This window comes from Brassica napus, chromosome A10 (assembly GCF_020379485.1).
Source record: "Brassica napus cultivar Da-Ae chromosome A10, Da-Ae, whole genome shotgun sequence".
In the NCBI taxonomy this organism is placed as follows: Eukaryota; Viridiplantae; Streptophyta; class Magnoliopsida; order Brassicales; family Brassicaceae; genus Brassica; species Brassica napus.
Window position 1 is genome coordinate 15990566 of NC_063443.1, and position 19011 is coordinate 16009576.

General features: G+C 36.9%; 5 protein-coding genes across 7 annotated transcripts; 2 read left to right on the top strand and 3 right to left on the bottom strand.

The window, feature by feature from the left end:
• The first annotated feature begins 60 nt into the window (after positions 1 to 60).
• On the top strand, positions 61 to 2077 carry LOC125579041 (agamous-like MADS-box protein AGL15). Of its 2 annotated transcripts, XM_048742334.1 has the most exons (8): positions 66 to 449; positions 654 to 729; positions 812 to 882; positions 978 to 1077; positions 1156 to 1197; positions 1353 to 1394; positions 1483 to 1649; positions 1769 to 2077. In XM_048742334.1, exons 1-8 carry the CDS (start codon positions 268 to 270, stop codon positions 1881 to 1883), a joined length of 795 nt encoding a protein of 264 aa, XP_048598291.1. In that variant the 5' UTR covers positions 66 to 267; the 3' UTR covers positions 1884 to 2077. The 2 variants fall into 2 exon arrangements, with proteins under 2 accessions (XP_048598292.1, XP_048598291.1); XM_048742335.1 differs by lacking the exon at positions 1156 to 1197 and having other exon boundaries at positions 61 to 449.
• Positions 2078 to 3349: 1272 nt separating this feature from the next.
• Positions 3350 to 4351, top strand: LOC125579042 (N-terminal acetyltransferase A complex catalytic subunit NAA10-like). The gene is made up of 2 exons (XM_048742336.1): positions 3350 to 3763; positions 3869 to 4351. Exons 1-2 carry the CDS (start codon positions 3464 to 3466, stop codon positions 4148 to 4150), a joined length of 582 nt encoding a protein of 193 aa, XP_048598293.1. The 5' UTR covers positions 3350 to 3463; the 3' UTR covers positions 4151 to 4351.
• A 533-nt stretch (positions 4352 to 4884) lies between these two features.
• On the bottom strand, positions 4885 to 7388 carry LOC106372268 (protein PNS1). Of its 2 annotated transcripts, none has more exons than XM_013812442.3 (5): positions 7167 to 7388; positions 6717 to 7091; positions 5721 to 6632; positions 5403 to 5636; positions 4885 to 5316 (listed from the first exon to the last, which is right to left on the bottom strand). In XM_013812442.3, the coding sequence occupies exons 1-5, from the start codon at positions 7188 to 7190 to the stop codon at positions 5146 to 5148; spliced, it is 1716 nt and encodes a 571-aa protein (XP_013667896.2). In that variant the 5' UTR covers positions 7191 to 7388; the 3' UTR covers positions 4885 to 5145. The 2 variants fall into 2 exon arrangements, with proteins under 2 accessions (XP_013667896.2, XP_013667898.2); XM_013812444.3 differs by having other exon boundaries at positions 7173 to 7357.
• Positions 7389 to 8122: 734 nt separating this feature from the next.
• LOC106372269 (protein ZINC INDUCED FACILITATOR-LIKE 1) lies at positions 8123 to 11627 on the bottom strand. The gene is given in 18 exon segments (XM_013812445.3): positions 8123 to 8383; positions 8508 to 8551; positions 8639 to 8727; positions 8809 to 8853; positions 8942 to 9049; positions 9146 to 9231; positions 9316 to 9403; positions 9493 to 9696; positions 9781 to 9856; positions 9936 to 9972; positions 9975 to 9984; positions 10081 to 10143; positions 10220 to 10273; positions 10366 to 10468; positions 10545 to 10647; positions 10814 to 10874; positions 11017 to 11057; positions 11155 to 11627. Coding segments are annotated over 18 exon segments (1449 nt in total). The 5' UTR covers positions 11300 to 11627; the 3' UTR covers positions 8123 to 8291.
• Positions 11628 to 12698: 1071 nt separating this feature from the next.
• LOC125579040 (protein ZINC INDUCED FACILITATOR-LIKE 1-like) lies at positions 12699 to 16071 on the bottom strand. The gene is made up of 17 exons (XM_048742333.1): positions 15706 to 16071; positions 15571 to 15611; positions 15378 to 15438; positions 15130 to 15232; positions 14945 to 15047; positions 14794 to 14847; positions 14656 to 14718; positions 14510 to 14559; positions 14350 to 14425; positions 14058 to 14261; positions 13890 to 13977; positions 13718 to 13803; positions 13517 to 13624; positions 13389 to 13433; positions 13225 to 13313; positions 13091 to 13134; positions 12699 to 12977 (listed from the first exon to the last, which is right to left on the bottom strand). The coding sequence occupies exons 1-17, from the start codon at positions 15848 to 15850 to the stop codon at positions 12886 to 12888; spliced, it is 1452 nt and encodes a 483-aa protein (XP_048598290.1). The 5' UTR covers positions 15851 to 16071; the 3' UTR covers positions 12699 to 12885.
• Positions 16072 to 19011: the final 2940 nt, after the last annotated feature.

A 19011-nucleotide genomic window follows, 5' to 3' on the forward strand; every position in this document is an offset into this window, starting at 1 on the left:
TTCCCCGTAAATTAAATAAATAAAGAGAGAGAGAGAGAGAGAGAGCACGCAAAACAGTGCCCATGCAACACACCAAACACTTTAAGTTTCTTTTTCCTTTTTCTTTTCTAGAAACAGAAAATATTCCATCTAAATTTAGCAATCTCTGTCTTCCCTTTATAGACTAGCTAGTACCCCAAAAAGGAATTGAAAGACAGAAGAGAGATTTAAAACCTTGGCCTTTCCTCTCTTCATATTCGCATTCGGGGGGAAAAGAGAAAGAATAAGATGGGTCGTGGGAAAATAGAGATAAAGAGGATCGAGAATGCGAATAGCAGACAAGTTACTTTCTCCAAGAGGCGTGCTGGTTTGCTCAAGAAGGCTCATGAGCTCTCTGTTCTTTGCGACTCTGAGGTTGCCGTCATCGTCTTCTCCAAGTCCGGCAAGCTCTTCGAGTTCTCAAGTACTCGGTAAATTAATCATCATTTCTCCATTCTTCGTACTTGCATGTCTATGGCTGCTTCTTTAATCCATTTCCGGGGAGACTTAAGCTTTGTTGCTCTTGCTTTAATAATTAGTGTTGGAATTGGTTGTTGCATGTTTTGTTCGGATTCATTCTTACTTCACGAATTTTCTGATTGAGCTCAAGACTGTTCTCATTTGATTAATTTCAGCATGAAGCGAACGCTTTTGAGATACGACAACTACCAACGTTCTTCAGATGCTCCTCTGATTAATTATAAACCAGAGGTTAGAGATTCTCGTGTGTCATATATTGAAGGTGTTTTTGTGTCTAGATTCATGTGTTCTGTCTTGTTGGTATGCTGTTTAGAACCAGGAGGAGGATTGTACAGAGGTGGACCTTTTAAAGAATGAGATCTCAAAGCTTCAAGAGAAACATTTGTATGGAACCTAATTAATACCCACTTGTTTGTTACTTTACTCTTTCTTAATCACATACCACTTTTGTGTTTTTATTTTTGTGTGTGTGTTTTCAGACAAATGCAAGGTAAGGGCTTGAATGCTCTGAGCTTGAAAGAGCTGCAACACCTTGAACAACAACTAAATGTCTCATTGATATCTGTGAGAGAGCGAAAGGTAAAAAAACTAGCAGTTTCACTCTTCCCCCATTTTTTTTCGCAAAAACATATTTGCGTAAAGGTTATGTGATTTTAGGAACTATTGCTGACTAAACAACTTGAAGAATCACGGCTCAAGGTAATGCTTGAGTTATATGAAACACTTGTTTTTCCTGTTTTGCTTCCAGCTGATTATGGAAACTGTACGATCACATGATTCTGATGAGTTAGTGCCTACTATACCCTTTGAGAAGTTCATGTTGTAACTAGTGTGCACATTATTTTACTTTACAGGAACAGAGAGCAGAGCTGGAAAACGAGACCTTACGTAGACAGGTGAATGAAACCATTCTTATATATATTTATGTTGAAACAAAGATAGTTCTTCTTTGTCAGAATTACAATCTGTCATCTCTTGAAATAGGTTCAAGAACTCAGAAGTTTTCTCCCGTCCTTCAACCAACAATATGTTCCATCCTACATCACATGCTTCGCTATAGATCCCAAGAACTCCCCCGTAAACAACTCTGGCTTGGACGACACTAACTACAGCCTCCAGAAGACCAATTCAGACACAACATTGCAATTGGGGTATTAATTTTTGACTCTTTCTCCTGTCATTTTTGGCAAGATAGGAACCCCCATTTTAGCTGATAAGCCTTTGATTCTTTTCTTAGCATTTGCTAATTATTGTGTGTGTGTTCTGGAAGGTTGCCGGGAGAAGCACAGGCTAGAAGGAGCGAAGGAAATAGAGAGAGCCCATCAAGTGATTCAGTAACAACGAGCACCACCAAAGCAACTCCACAAAGGATCAATGTAGTTTAGCATTTCTCTGTTTAGCCACGGAGAAATATGGGAGTGAGGCAAATAATGTTTTCCTCTGTAGCAAGTATCCCATTATTTCAAAACCAATGTTAGAAGAGAAGAATCCGATGTATGATACATCATGTATCTCATCTTCCATTCTAGTCTAACTCTAACCTCACTCTTTAATTTTTATCTCCTTCCTATTCTTCTGATTATCTTTCGTCTTGTCTCTCCAAATCACAAAGATCTAACTTTTTGAGAGTTTAATATCCATAATAATTACAATTTAGCATCATAACTAATGTAACTAATGTATAAAAAAAAATGTTTCATAACTAATGTATAATATATGTAGAATTGTAAGCACTTGGTATGGCAAAGATTTACACATGTATAGTGGTAGTTACTGCATTGTGCATTGTGGTATATGAGAGCAATCTTAATAGAGCTCATATGATTATCTAAGCCAAAAGCCAAAAAATATTATTATTTTAAGATAATTTGATTTTATAATTAATTTTAACACTTTAAAAAAATTTAAACCTCTACAAATGTGTCATTCTTAAATTCTTAAAGCATGATTATCGGTGGTGGGAAGAGTTCTTACGCGTGGGCCCTACTATTTCAATATCGCCAAATAAAAAACGTTTCACACGGATTTGTTCTACTGTTTGCAGGCTCTACAGACACGTGACAGTCCGCGATTGGTTCATTTTAATTTGTTTTTAAAAAAAATCAGAAGAAAAGAAAATGTAAGAACCCAAAAACGTTTTTACCAATAATCATGCTCTTAGTAGTGTCTGGTGTCTACAAAAATTTAAATGAAAACTTTTACTTTTTTTTTTTTGAAATAGTAAATTAGAACTTTTACTATTTATCTTATCTTAGGCCATGATTATCGGTTGGACTAAAAACAGAGTCCTTAGGATATTTTAATCATATTAGTAGTTTAGGACAATTATAAGGACTTTGGTTAATTTTTGTGATTATTAGTAGGACTTTTGTTTGGTCCTTAAGTATAATATTCTCGTGAGAGATTCGTGACCGATTCGGGGGAGATGAGAGGAGAGATGAGAGGAGAAAACAGCGATCACGTCGTCGGTGTACTATCGCCACATGAGTCGCCAGAGAGAAAATCGGAAGACGGTGAGATCGATAATCTGAAACGAAACGAGGGTTTCCCTTATCCGACGACGCCGTTTCATCTCCACTCGACAGCTGACAAGAAAGGACGACATAAGAACGACCTTAGTTAAGGTTCGTCCCGCACAATTAAACCTATTTTCGATTTATTTTTCGGCCTAAAATACTTAAGGACCAAAGTTCGGACTGCCGATAACCATGGCCTTACCAGTAGAATTGTTTTAACTTTCTCCTAATCTATTACACAACCAATTCAAGGCCCAATTGGACTCATGTCCTAACTAAGAAGTTTTACTAAATTATAAAATACACCCCGAAACTATCAGCAAAAGTTTCAATAAAGGACCCCATATTTCTCCGTAATTAAAATTCATCACCAGATTAAAAATCCCCAAAACCATTAGACCGAAACCCTAAGCCCCCTTTGCGAGACAAGAGAAGAGAAACAAGCAGCCATGGTGTGCATCAGGCGAGCGACGGTTGACGATCTGCTGGCGATGCAAGCCTGCAATCTCATGTGTCTTCCCGAGAACTACCAGATGAAGTACTACCTCTACCACATCCTCTCCTGGCCTCAGCTTCTCTACGTTGCCGAGGACTACAACGGCCGCATCGTCGGCTATGTCCTCGCCAAGATGGACGAGGAGAGTAACGAGTGCCACGGCCACATCACTTCCCTCGCTGTTCTTCGTACTCATCGGAAGCTTGGTCTCGCCACTAAGCTCATGACCGCCGCTCAGTCTGCCATGGAACAGGTTTCTCAATTTTGAGCTCTTTAGACTGTAATAATGGTTCTTGGATTGTGTTATGATTTGTATTGATTGAGACAAGTGATAGTTGTTCTGTCTTTTTGTTGGTAGGTTTATGAGGCAGAGTATGTTTCGCTGCACGTGAGGAGAAGTAACCGAGCAGCGTTTCATCTGTACACGGAGACGTTAGGCTACAAGATTCACGATGTGGAAGCGAAGTATTACGCTGATGGAGAGGATGCCTATGACATGCGGAAGTATTTTAAGGGTAAGCAAAACCATCAACAGAGCCACGGTCATCATCATCATCATCATCATGGAGGTGGGTGTTGTTCCGGTGATGCAGTAGATACAACTCCAGCCGAAGATGCTATAGCAACGACGTCGAAGTGAGACTGAGTTGTATTGGTGTGTGTTTGCTGGCTAGCTCTAGTAGTGCTGCTCACTATTTTCCATTCATATGATTTTGAGTGTCAAAACACATTTGGTAAACCACTCTTGTGCTTGAGTGTTTCTCCATTGGTCTTCTTTTTGGTTGTACTTGATATTTATTAGCCAGTCTTTTTTTTTTCTATGTATCAAATGTTTCTGAAATCTTCTGTTTGCAAGAGTTAGTTACAAAAAAAAAAAAAAATCTCGACTTCTAGAGTTTATTTTTCAAGTCAAGAAGCCTGGAAGGTTCTTCTGTGCTTTTGCACTAGTTTGTGCTGTGTCAAAGCTTTCCTGCAACCATCTGATCTGTGAATCAAGACCAGCATCACGCAGAGCAGAGGAATAGAGCCTCGCTCCTTCCACTTTCATGTCCTGCAACAGCCTCATTAATACAACGCATTTATAAAATCCCATATGCACCATCTCTCTACAAACAGCATTTCAGCCTTGTCGTGCTATTCTATAGCCGGCAGTGTGCATTTATGGGCTATTGCTGTGGTCCTTCGTAGACAACTTAAGGCTGCTTCTTTGCTGGCAAAATAACAATAATCGAAATGATTCATAGGAACAATATTCATCAATATGTTTACAAATTACAACAATGGATCTACTAACCACGCATATGCATGACGTCCTAATCATAAAAAAAAATCAACTTGAGAACTAGTTGAGAAAAGAACATACCCATGTTGTAATGTACAGATAGGAACCAACAAATAATGAGGAAATAAATATATGTACAGAAAGTCATTGAAGGGTTTCAACAACAACAAAGAAGAAGAAAAAAAAAGGCTCAACCAACTTTGCTTAGTTGGACTGTAACCACATTCTTTCTTCCCCACCCCCACTGATATTGACACTACCACTTTCTCTTACTAAATTAATTATCAAATTTTAAATACAATTCAATTAGGCAGGAAGGAAAAAGAAGAAGAGAGTAAGCAGACAGGGCCGGGCTAGGCTAGAGCACGCCGGACTCTGGGTGTGTGGACAACAACACGACCATTTTTGATCAAAGCTTGTCTCTCTTTTATGGTTTTGTCAAAGAATCTGCTCTCTGGATTCTCAGCGTAGCATGCGTAGTAGCAACTCACGCATGCGTGAGGCAGTGCCATTGAGATCCTCGTCTGTTTTAAACACATCCAATGATGACAATGAGAAGAATACTAACTGAATAAAAAAATAACTCCGAATTAAAAAAATGTCATTTTACCATGAGGTAACCAATGAAGAAGGCAAGTAAGGAGATGGTAGCCGTAAAAGGCTTATAAACCGTGTGCGTCCAAGCAGCCGCCACAACAACACAGACGCAGCCACTGCATATCCCCGTGAGGAAACATATAGAGCTTGTTATGTCCGCATCTACAATCTCAACCATATCCACATCCTCAAACAGTTTCCACGTGTCTTGCGACGCCCTCACAAACCCTTTCCCATACGCTGCTATCTGCCACACACATTCACAAACATTTACTCAAACAACAAGAATCAAAACTTGTGGGAAAAAAACATATTTTAATAATAATAATACCTGCACAAAGGCCCAACCATTGCCATGCTCGAATATAAACGTCATGAGTTTAAGACAACAATTAGCGCAGCAAAACATGAACTCATCTTCACCTTTAAGCAAGTTCAACCCTCTCGCCACGATCCTAAGCGCTTCGATCGTCGGAACAAAGAGAGACCCCAAACACGCGCTCCCTAGGTTACGAGACAAGGCTCTTTGGAAACTAAACCGAGTACTAGACTGCATCCCTCTAAGATAGAACAAAGCGATGACTCTACTCACAGTTAGATTAACAACGTTCCTCATCACTTCCGTCGTCCACGCCAAGCTCAACACCAAACCGATAATCACAACCGGCGGAAAGTAAAAATTCAACGCACCGATGACACCGAAGATCCAAAGCGACATCCAGAAGAAACCAGCTGCTAGCATGTAGTAGGTTGGTAAGTTCAAGTCAGTGAACTTCGAAACTGGCTCTAAAGACTTGACTAGTATCTTGGTACAGAACTTGATCCTGCGTGTGACCCAGCAAGCGTATAAACCGTTGCCTATAGAGAAGGCGATGAGGGAAACACCAACGGCATCGGTGGCTGGCATCTGGAAACAGAGCAAGAGGATTCCTGAGGAGAGAGACATCAGGAACGTGCTCCAGAGTATGAAGTGGATCATGAACTCAGGCCAGAGACGGATCGCCATTTGCCAGGAGAACGCGAGTACGATGCTTAGGAGAGACGCGGCTTCGACTTGGGGGAGTAGGAATCTGAGGATGCGTTGCTCTTTGCGTTTGACGCTGCCGTTGGAGTCGATGAGACCCTGGACGCCTCTGAAGACGAGGAAGCATACGAAACCGATGGCCGCGATCTTGTGAAGGATGAAGAGGAGGAGAAAGAACTTGTTTGTGTACTTTGACGAGTTCAACGACGCCAACGTTTCCTGCAGCAAAAAAAACAAATTAGGAAACTTTTAGACATTAACGATCTAAAAATAGAAACTTTCCGACAGAGATGCAAGATTTACTTGAGGGGTTTGTGAGAAGAGGGAACGAGACTGATGCTGAAGCGGAGGCGGAGAGGGAGAGGGAGGAGGCTGAGGCTCTTCAGGCGGCGGCGCGCGGACGGGAGGAGTCTGAATCGGCGGAGGAGCTCTTGAGGAAGATCGGAGCGGCTGAGCGGGGTTAGGAGGAGGCGGAGTGGTGAATCTACCGCCGCCGCCATTGTTGACGATGACCCGAAGAGGGTTCGTGGGGTTCAATCTGTTCAAGCTCGCTAAGAATCTGTGGTGGTTGAGTTCGTCTTTATCTCCTTCTTCCTCATCATTAGCCTTTACTCCTCTCTGTTTCTTCTTCTTCTTCTCTGTTTCTTCTTCTCCTCTGTTTTCTCTCTCTTCCACAGCCTTTAATTACAAATAAACTGATCGTTAACAACATTATTCATCGAGAAGAAGAAAAATTGGTAGGAAAGGAGAAACCTTTACGGGGTCTGTGGCACCCATTTGGCAGGTTTTGTGGTGACGTCACTTCCCGGCGACGGCGGTCGTCTCTCTTCTATAGAAGAATGTTTTGCAAAAAGTCTTCTTCTTACAAGTCGGATTACGTTATTATTTGTGTGGTTGGTGTAAAGAAGTTACTGTTTCTTTTACTTTTTTTTCTTACAACTTTTTGGTCGTAGTCATTAGTAACGTTTATTATTTATTTATTTATTATTGATGACAACTATGGTACGAAAGAAGAATCCAACCAGAGATTATGCCATGTGCGTCAGTGCGTGAGGCGCAATTTCCATATAAGTCTACGTTTGTTTTTTTTTGTTGGTAAGTGCATGTTGTTGTAAGAGAAAAACACACGTGAAGAATGGTGGAGAAGGAGATCGTTATCTTGTGCGTTTGACGTGTAAGCTTCAACAATGAAAAATGAAACGACACGTCTGCGGGTTGATAGGAAACTAACGGTTGCGATTTGCTGTTTCATGGAGACGGAGTTCCGTATCACAACTTTGATGTTTCCTGCTATATTATTCTCGAAACATCATACATCATTGTATATTTTGTATGTTAGTAATCAGTATTAAATATAAGTCGTTTTCTAAAACCATCACCAAGATTCGATTCTAATCACGTAAGTAGCAATCGAATGCAAATCACGGTCCAAGTTTTCGTACAAGATTTCTGTAACAGCGAACAAATGATGTAAAATACAAAAGTTATAAGCTGTACAGGAAAAAACATTAAGGCGCAGAAACCGTGTGAAAAAAAGCAAATAAAGAGTGTTGATTTTTGCTTTAATGCTGTCTCAAAATAGTATGGTAATACATTCTAACAAGATTTTTTTTTTTTAATAACATATTATGTTATTTTCAAAATCACCCAAAAGGGGATCGGAAAGTACAGAACCGCCGGAGAAAAGCCGAAACCTAAAGAAACGAGACTAAGACAAGAACAAGTTGTTTCTCGTAACATTCTAACAAGTTTCTCGTAACAATTTATCTTTTAAGAAAATCTATGATTAAAGTTGGCATTAGACTAATACAAGCTAAAATAAATACAGATGGTATGTAACTTGATGATAAGTTGATAACATCAAAATCTCATTGATCTCTAATGTTGTGTTTGAGCAAGAAATGGTTTGAACGTCATTACGACTCCCAGTGCCAAGACCACATTGAGGATAAAGAATACCATTTGTGTTCCTGCACATTCAAAAGAACCATTTTCTTCTTTTTTTAGTCTCACTTGGTCTAAGTTTTTAATTATAAACTCATGTGGCTAATGATCACAACATGGATATATGAATATGAAGAGTGTTCACATTACCAGGGAGAAAAGCAGCATCCAGACGCTTCTCACTCCAAGAATAGCTGCCATGAAACCGAAACAAAGGAGAGAATATTATATAGGAAATGAAGATAGATTAGAGTTGAATACATTTGAAGGATTATATATACATGATGCCTGCTGCTGCTGGACCTATTGCTTTAAAAAGAGACATTGCTGTCATGGCAATCCCGTTAGCTGCTCCTCTTTGGTCTTGTCTCTGTGTTTGTCAGTACATAAACATGTTAGTTTTACTTTCGGTTTTACCTAGTTTAAGAAATTGAAATTTGAAAATACTTACTACGGCCCTGTTTTGAAGTATGAATAAACCAGTAATAGCAGAAGTCTGCACACAAACACACACACACACACTGGTGAGAATATATACACTAAAATCAACACTACAGATTCTGTTAAAGTTATCAGAGACTTACTGCTAAAACATTCTTTGCTACAGACGCACAGTTTAGCGCCAGGGTAAGGGCTAAACCAGATAGCTTTGCTATTAGAGGGTACGTTGATAAGAGAACTAATGCCAAACTCTGTTGAGTAACAAAAAAAAAAACAGCAGAAGATTAAGAACTTTCTTGCTCAGTGTCATAAGGTTTGTGGTGAGAACAACAAAGTTTAGTGGTTACCCCGGAGATACGTGTAACCATGGTTGGTCCTAAGAGCCACTCCGCATAAGAGTAGAGGGAAAGCTGAAAGATAAGGAGACCAAACCCTATAGATAAGTAGAATTGCTTAGTTCATAAAAGGTCATTTCTACTGAAAAGGTTAAGCACTGAGAAGTATGGAGTATGGACACCTGAAATGGCAAGAACAGAGCCAACATCGGCTGAGGAGTATCCCAAACCTCCATATTTCCTGGGGCTGTTTGCCCACAATGAAAATATCTACCGGAGAGAGAAATTTCAAAGATTTTTTTTAACATATTGGGCCAAATAAACAAAGATGAATGTTGGAGGAAGAGAAGTAGTAGTACCTCTGTGTAAGCCATATCATGAAGTGAAAAGATGCAGTAGACTATAATGGATGAAATTAATGGCCAGTTCTTCAGGAGAGAAGTTCTTTCATTTCTCTCTGTCGCTTTATGAGATTCAGGGTCATGAGACAAAAGTTTGGAAGCATCACAAGACTCATCAGGTGATGGTGCATCATCATCAATCTTGTGATTGTGCAATGTTTCCTGGAGAAATAAAAGTAAGCATTTCTAGGACTAAGCTAAAACTAGGAGTTTCTAATGGATCATTGAGAATGTAAAAGAGCGTACCGGAATCCTTAATGAAATTATGGTAACCAAAAGTGCAAAGCAAGATATTGCTAAGCACGGCAAGAAGTAGGGAAACCTGCGTTATAATTTTAGACCAATAAGTCTATTTATATACATAGATTAGTTGAATGAAAGTGAAAGAAAGTAGTACTTACTTCCCAAAAACCGACTCCTCTGAAAATAAACTTGGTATTGCTTTGCAGGCTACAAGATTGGGAGATTGAACAAGAATTAATCAAGAAGTGCGAGCGAGGTAGAGTAAGAAAACAAGATTGAAATGTTTCTGTTAATGAAGAAGACCTGAGCAAGAAAGCCTCCCATAGCAGGACCAATGATGAGTCCAATGCCCCATGCTGTACTAACCTACATGATTTGATAAGATTCTAAGTTGCTCTACTCAGATTGAAAAGTAAATATATGTTTGGACCAATGTGCTTACAGCTGAGAGTGCTAAACCTTGATATTCATCACTGAATGTTTCCACTGCGTAAGCCTGAATTCATGAACATTTTTCTGTTTAACGAGCTTCAAGAAGTTAAATGGAATTAAGTATGCAACAATGTTAAAAGGAGGACAGGAAAACACCTTTATAGGACCAAGTAAGCCGTTGAAACAACCGAGGCAAAACCTTGTTATGATGGCCATCCAGTAATTTACACTTAGGCCAAACAGAGTATTGAAAATGACCCTGTGACAAAAAAAAATTGAAGGGTAGTTTAGACAAATAAACAAAAAAAATAAGTATGAGAAAGAGTTGAACTAACACTGAAGCAGTTCCTATGAGGATTACACGTTTTCTACCATAACGATCAGCCACAATACCCCAGACGACAGATGTCAACGTTCGTCCGAGCATGAGAGAGCAACCTTCAAAGATATATTTGAGACAATGAAAAAAAAAAAACCTTCAAAGATATATATTGGAGACAATGAAAATTTGAAAAAGGCTTAGCTTGTAATCTAAAGTAGTGGTCTGGAACTTCTTGGTTATATGTAAAACAAAACAAAGAGAGATTATACGAGGATGACTCACCAACAAATCCAGCATAAAACCCAATGTCCTCTTCCTTCTTTGCTATGTTAAAATCACCAATCTACCAAACAACAAAACAAAAAAAGTTTTGACCACACCAAGTTTTACCAATCATCACAAAATCCAAATCAGCACGTTACTAGAGACTAATCATATGTGTTCAGTTGAAGTAGATTACTATAAAGCATTATGTGGGTACTCACCATAAAGTAAAGAAATGGGAAAAGAGAGGAAACGGGCAGAGCTGAAAATTTACAAAGGAAAACATTTTCAGAGACGACAAAAAAAAAAAAAATTCTCTTCATCATCTTTATTCAATTCTACATGAAGAAGGGTTTTACCGGTAGACAAGACGATGAGCCAAACGGTAACAAGCTCGGAGAAAGGGAAGCCACGGCGAAGCCGCTTCATCTGGTCAACCTTGCAGCCAGGGCAATTCTCATGGAACTTATTCTCCAGCAAACACTCTGCATACTCTTGCGCCATTTGTTCAAAACAAAACCAACCTCCGAAACAATTGGAGACAATACAAAAAGATTGGGAAGAGGTGGAGACGATGCGATGTGTTCTTTATTTAAAAGGGAGGAGCCAAACACATAGACAACACAAGAGTGTCACGTACTCTCTCTTTAAATTCTTCTGTCACCAAATGTTGGAGAACTTTTAATTATATAGAGAGAGGAGCAAAACAAGTTGGCTTTTCTCCTCCTCGCCAGTCGCAGACAAGGAATGTGACAGTATTCTTATGTCACCTTCCTAATCTCACTTGGCATTCATTGTTCTCATCAATCTTTCAGACAAAAAATATTATTTTGTTTCATCGACAAACCTACAAATAATAGTCCTATCATACCTGCTACCGAAATATTAAATGCAATTTCTTGCAGAGCTATGGTTACGACCTTTATCGAAAATATGAAAATCGATATGAATAGCTATTTGTGTTATGGTAGTTAACAGGTTAGGTGGTAGTGGTACGAGTAATACAGAGGCTTCGAATGGTGACCATCGTTCCGTTCCGCCCTGCAGTTAACAGTAACAAAAATTTCTACATATACTATATATTTATATATTTTTATAACTGTTAGAACCGCACCGCAGTTGAACCGCTTGTCCCACACCGCTTAAACTACAGTCACCATTCGGAGCCATAAGTTGAATGCAAAGGTCCGATGCACGTATTTGAAAATTGAATATTAATAGATTTTTTTACCTTTTTGGTGGCCTTTCGTGGGTGGACCACGGAAATTCAATAATTTAACTTGTGAACTTCAAATGTTATTTTTTCTTTGTTGTTGTAAAACTGAATTTTTGTTTTCTTTTCCACGGTTTTCAAATTCTCTACATTTAATTTAATTATTTTCTAGTAGTAAAATAGAAATTACATTTTTTTTCCTTCTAATTTGACGCTAAAGCATCAATTCAATAATACTATTGTATTTATTTTAGTAATACAGAATTATAGTGATTTTTTCATCTCCGAATTTCTAACCTAATTATTGGGATGATTCACAGAGTATATATGAGTCTGTTTTGTTGTTAACAAAAAAAAAAAATTACATTTATCGGTTTAACTCTATGAGTGTGATTGGAAAACTGCAACACTCCAATCACGCTCTATATTTCCGGAAAATTGCAAATAATCTTTCTCACTTTCTTTGTCAAACGATTGCAAAGTCATTATCTTGTCAGAGAGAGAGAGAGGTTTCATTGAACATGTGGAGTAGGTATATTAGTTTTCAACACGTGAGTATCAAATCAAACCAATATAGAATTAGTACTTTAACTTTCTGGTGTGCTTTATTATACCATTGATGTTTTCTTAGCGTTTGGTAGAAAATCACAAGACCAAAACAGAAGGAGATAAAATGAAACTAGAATCCTAGGTTTGTAAGTTAAGCTTTATTTTTGTATTACTGATATTGTACTACATTATAACAAGGTGTGTTCTCGTAACTATGTATCTTTCAAACAAATCTCTGATCTAATTTGGCATCAGACTAAATACAATCTAAAAGTAAAATACACCAATGGTATCGTAATTTGAATACCATCAAAAATCTCATTGATCTCTAGTGTTGTGTTTGAGCAAGAAATGGTTTGAACGTCATTACAACTCCGAGTGCCAAGACCGTACCGAGGATAAAGAATACCATTTGTGTTCCTGCATATTCAAAAGAACCATATTTTTTAGTCTCACTTGGTCAAAGTTTTGAATTCTAAACTCATGTAGCTAATGAGCACAGTATGGATATGAATATGAAGAGTTCACATTACCAGGAAGGAAAGCAGCATCCTGACGCTTCTCGCTCCAAGAATAGCTGCCATGCAACCGAAACAAAGGAGAGAATATTAAATAAGAAACGAAAAGAGAAAAGAGTTGAATATATTTGAAGCATAATATTATTTACATTATGCCTGCTGCTGCTGGACCTATTGCTTTAAAAAGAGACATTGCTGTCATGGCAATCCCATTGGCTGCTCCTCTTTGGTCTTGTCTCTGTTTTGTCAGAAGCATGTTAGTTTTACTTTCGGTTTTACCTAGTTTAAGAAAATGGAATATTAAAATACTTACTACCGCCCTGTTTTGAAGTATGAATAAACCAGTAATAGCAGAAGTCTGCACACACACACGCACAACTGGTGAGAATGTATATACTACAATCCAAATTACACGTTCTAATAAAGTTATCAGAGACTTACGGCTAAAACATTCTTTGCTACAGACGCACAGTTTAGCGCCAACGTAAGGGCAAAACCAGATAGCTTTGCTATTAGAGGGTACGTTGATAAGAGAACTAATGCCAAACTCTGTTGAGTAACAAAAAAACAAGCACAAGATTAAAAACTTTCTTGCTCAGTGTCATAAGGTTTGTAGTGAGAACAACAAAGTTTAGTGGTTACCCCGGAGATACGTGTAACCATGGTTGGTCCTAAGAGCCTCTCCGCATAAGAGTAGAGGGAAAGCTGAAAGATAAGGAGACCAAACCCTATAGATAAGTAGAATTGTTTAGTTCATAAAAGGTCATTTCTACTGAAAATGTTAAGCACTGAGAAGTATGGAGTATGGACACACCTGAAAATGCAAGAACAGAACCAACATCGGCTGATGAGTATCCCAAACCTCCATATTTCCTCGGACTGTTTGCCCACAATGAAAAGATCTATGGGAGAAAGAAAACTCAAAATTTAAACTTTTGAGCCAAGTAAACACATAATGAATGTGGAGCAAGAGAAGTGGCACCTCTGTGTAAGCCATATCATGAAGTGAAAAAATGCAGTAGACGATAATAGATGAAATCAGTGGCCAGTTCTTCAGAAGAGAGGTTTTTTCATTTCTCTCTATCGCTTTATGAGATTCAGGGTCATGAGACAAAAGTTTGGAAGCATCAAAGGACTCATCAGGTGATGGTGCATCATCATCAATCTTGTGATTGTGCAATGTTTCCTGGAGAGGAAAAAAAATCATTTCTAGTATTAAGCTAACATATAGTAACTAGCAAACTCAATGGAGCATGAGAAGGTAAAGAGCGTACCGGAATCCTTAATGAAATTATGGTAACCAAAAGTGCAAAACAAGATATTGCTAAGCACGGCAACAAGTAGGGAAACCTGCATTATGATTTATAGACTAATGAGACTATATACATAGATTAGATGAATGAGTAAAGATGAGGTGAAGAAAGTAAAACTTACTTCCCAAAAACCGACTCCTCTGAGAATAAACTTGGATATTGCTTTGCAGGCTACAAGATTGGGAGATTGAACAAGAATCAATCAAGGAGTGCGAGCGAGGTAGAGTAAGAAAACAAGATTGAAATGTTTTTGTTAATGAAGAAGACCTGAGCAAGAAAGCCTCCCATAGCAGGACCAATGATGAGTCCAATGCCCCATGCTGTACTAACCTACATGATTTAATAAGATTCTTAGTTGCTCTACTAGTTAGAAAAATAAATACATGTTTGGACCAATGTGCTTACAGCTGAGAGTGCTAAACCTTGATATTCATCACGGAATGTTTCCATTGCGTAAGCCTGAGGTTCAAAAACATTTTCGGTTTAATGAGCTTCAAGAAGTTAAAATGGAGTTAAGTATTCAAAAAAAAATGTTAAGAGAAGGACAGGAAAAGACCTTAATAGGACCAAGTAAACCGTTGAAACTACCTAGGCAAAACCTTGTGATGATGGCCATCCAGAAATTTACACTTAGGCCAAACAGAGTATTGAAAATGACCCTGTCATAAGAAGGATTTGTTTAGATAAGAAACAAAACAAACATGAAAAAATAGTTAAAGAAACAATGTAAAGATTACTAACACTGAAGCAGTTCCTATGAGGATTACTGGTTTTCTACCATAACGGTCAGCCACAATGCCCCAGATGACAGATGTCAATGTTCGTCCGAGCATGAAAGAGCAACCTTCAAATGTATGTATAGAGACAATGTGAGTTTGTAATCTAAAGTAGTGGTCCAGAGAACTTCATGATTATATTTTTTTTTTTGGTTAAATAACTTCATGATTATATAAGACAAAAAACAGAGAGATTAATACGAGGATACTCACCAACAAATCCAGCATAGAACCCAATGTCTTCTTCTTTCTTTGCTATGTTAAAATCACCAATCTACCAAACAACAAAACAAAAGAAGTTTAAAGCACACCAAGTTTTACTAATCATCACAAAATCCAAGCCAGCACGTTAATATATAGTATTTAGGTTAAGTAAACTACTACAAAGCATTATGTGGGTACTCACCATAAAGTAAAGAAATGGGAAAAGAGAGGAAATGGGCAGAGCTGAAAATTTACAAAAGAAAACAATTTCAGAGACAAAAAAAAAGGCATTCTCTTCATCGTCTTATTCAATCTCCATGAAGAAGAAGATCTTTACCGGTGCAGAGGACGATGAGCCAAACGGTGAGAAGCTCGGAGAAAGGGAAGCCACGGCGAAGCCTCTTCATCTGGTCAACCTTGCAGCCAGGGCAGTTCTCATGGAACTTATTCTCCAGCAAACATTCTGCATACTCTTCAGCCATTTCTTGAAAACAAAACCAACCTCCAAATAGAATGTGGATGCAATACAAAAAGGCTGGGAAGATGTGGAGAGTTTTATATTAATGGGAGAAACACAACACAAGATTGTCACGTACTCTCTCTTTAATTCTTCTAACAACAAATGAAGGAGAACATTTAATTATATAGAGAGAGAGGGAGAGAGAAGAGCAAAACAACTTGGCTTTTCTCATCCTCACCACTCGCAGCCAAGGAACATGAGTCATGACAGTATTGTTATGTCACATTTCTAATCCTCTTTCGCATTCATTGTTCTAATCAATCTTTCAGGACTAGAAATATTATTTTATTTCATCGACACCGTTCAAGTTTTCAACGCTATAAATAATAGTCCTGTTACATCTGCTACATAAATTATATAAAATGTAATTTCTCGCAGCGCTATGGATACCACCTTTATCGAAGTATGAAAATCGATGTGAATATTTGCCGACGTAGCTATTTATGCTACCGTAGTTGACAGGTTAGGTGGTATGAGTAATATATGACTGCGTGGTAATATGTGAAACAATTGCGTGGTTCAAATAATAACAAAAACTTACGAAAAATATATGTATATTTAGAATTCTTTTTGTTACCATGGCATTAACTGTGGTGGGCAGGCCCCTCCCTTGCATAAGGCTCATCAAGGATATGCTTTAGGCCACACTCAAATAAATAGTTTGAGAAACCACACTTTAGTGATCTTTTAGTGTAGTGGTTTCATATTGTTTGCTGATAATACTCGTGACATACGAGAATTCAACTCCTATCATGCACTTTTTTAAAAACACATACGTATCTTTTCACTACTTTTTCTGTCAGTTGTCATATAATATATTGCTTAACAAAATTATTCTGTTGTTGGCAAAAAAGAACAGTATGACTCTCTTAGATTATTTTCATTCCTAAATAATTTTATGTATCATATGTTTCATTTATTTTAAATTAAATTCTTAATCTTGTTTTATTATACTACTGCTTAAATTTTTATAGCTTTATAACTTTAACTGCCATAATTATATTTTTCCTACAATATTTAAATTAAAATATTATTATCTTGCTAAATATTGATTCATCGTTGAAAACATATTTTAAATATTACATAATATATAGCTCTAATACTATTTATTGGAGAGAAGATCCCACATCGAATATATGAAAGGGACTTGAGTAATATATAAGGGACTTGGGTCAATCCACTAATTGCCAATTGGTTTTAAGTTGGAAACCCAAGAAACTTATCATGGTATCAGAGCCGGCCCAATATCTGACCCATTAATCCGGCCCGGACAGTGGCCCGATCATCCCATTAGCTGATGGCCCATAGAAGGCTCAGTTCCGCCGAGATCGCTAGAAAATAAAAGCATGATTTCGGAAGGGGTATGATGGATTCTGCGAGATTAATGGTTATACGCACCATTATCTCGAGGGATGGTATTGGAGAGAAGATCCCACATCGAATATATAAAAGGGATTTGAATAATATATAAGGGACTTGGGTCAATCCACTAATTGCCAATCTATCTTATTAAAACTCAAGTACAAAATTGGATTGTTTGGAGACTTGAATAGGACTTTTAAAAATTTGGAGTGTTTGGAAACATGGATTGCAGTCTTTTAAAAAAAAATATTTTTGTTTGAAAACAAGGATAGTAGTATTAAGAAAAAAAAGTAATGGACTTATGTTTTTTTTTAAAATTGAAAGTTATCAAGGCCACTTTTAAAATATACCAAAATGGGTCAATCTAATTCCCTAAAAAATTTTTTTCTAAACTAACCATAAAACAAAATTTAAACTTTATATACATATTTCAAATCAAAATAATAATTCAAATTTGATTTATATCAAAAATTGATTCAAAAATATACATATATTCAAAAATGGATTTTTACTAAACTATTTTTCAATAACCATTATAAAAAAATATTGTCAATATATATAAGAAAAATATAATACAAAGCCCAATTTGAAATACCAACTCAAATTATGGTTTTCATATTTCATATTAAGTTTTAAAAATATAATATATGTAATTATTTATATGATGGTATGTATAAAATACTATTAATTATATGATTACTTATATGATGGTACATATAAAATACGATTAATTATATGATGATAAAATACGATATATAATAATGACTAGGGATGGGCTTTTGGATACCCATACGGGTTTAGTTCTGATCGGTTTGTATTTTGAGTTTTCGGGGTCAAAGATTTCAGCCTTATTAGAATGTTTCTAAATTTTGGTTTGAGTTCGATTTGGATCTTTGCGGGTTTGGTTTGGGTTTGGATAACTAATTTAAATTATTTTTAAAGTCTTAAATCATTATATATTTTAAATTTCTCAAAATGTATAAATAAAATAATATATTACGTATAAATTTGAATAACATATGTCATAATACTTAAGCTTAACATATCAATTGGCTTGATTTAAAATTTTGGATACGAAATCAATAATTATTTTAAGTATTTTTGGTGATTTGAGTATACTTTAACTATTTCAGATATTTACTTTTGACTATCTATATATATTTTCAAGTATTTAAACCAATTTAAAAGTATCATTTTTGATGTATTATATACGTTAAATCTAAAAATAATTAATATATATAAGTATATAAATCTATTTTTAGATAAATTCGGATACCCAAATACTTCGGTTCGGATCAGATTCGGTTCTCTAAATAACAAAATTTTGAATAATTAGAATATTTAATCAATTTATGTTTGGGTTTGGTACTATATCTTTGGATCGGTATCGGTTATGTTCCTCGGATTCATTTTTCCAAATCCTAATAATTACATGAAAAACAAATATCAACATATTTTTCAAAATATACACCCGCGCGCCTGCGCGGGTCAAAATCTAGTTGGTTTTAAGTTGGAAGCCCAAGAAACTTATCACAGTTACAAAAAAAAAAATCATTCTGATATATAATTATTTGATACTAAAATTTTTAAGGCCACATTATGTTAATTTGCTTTAAGCCACCAAATTAATAGGGACGGCACTGATGGTGAGGTGCAATTTCTTCCGTTACCAACCATAAGTCGAGGGCAGAGCTTTACCTTTTTGGTGACTTTCCATGGTGGACCACTGAATTTCAATAATTTAACTTGTGAACTTTATCA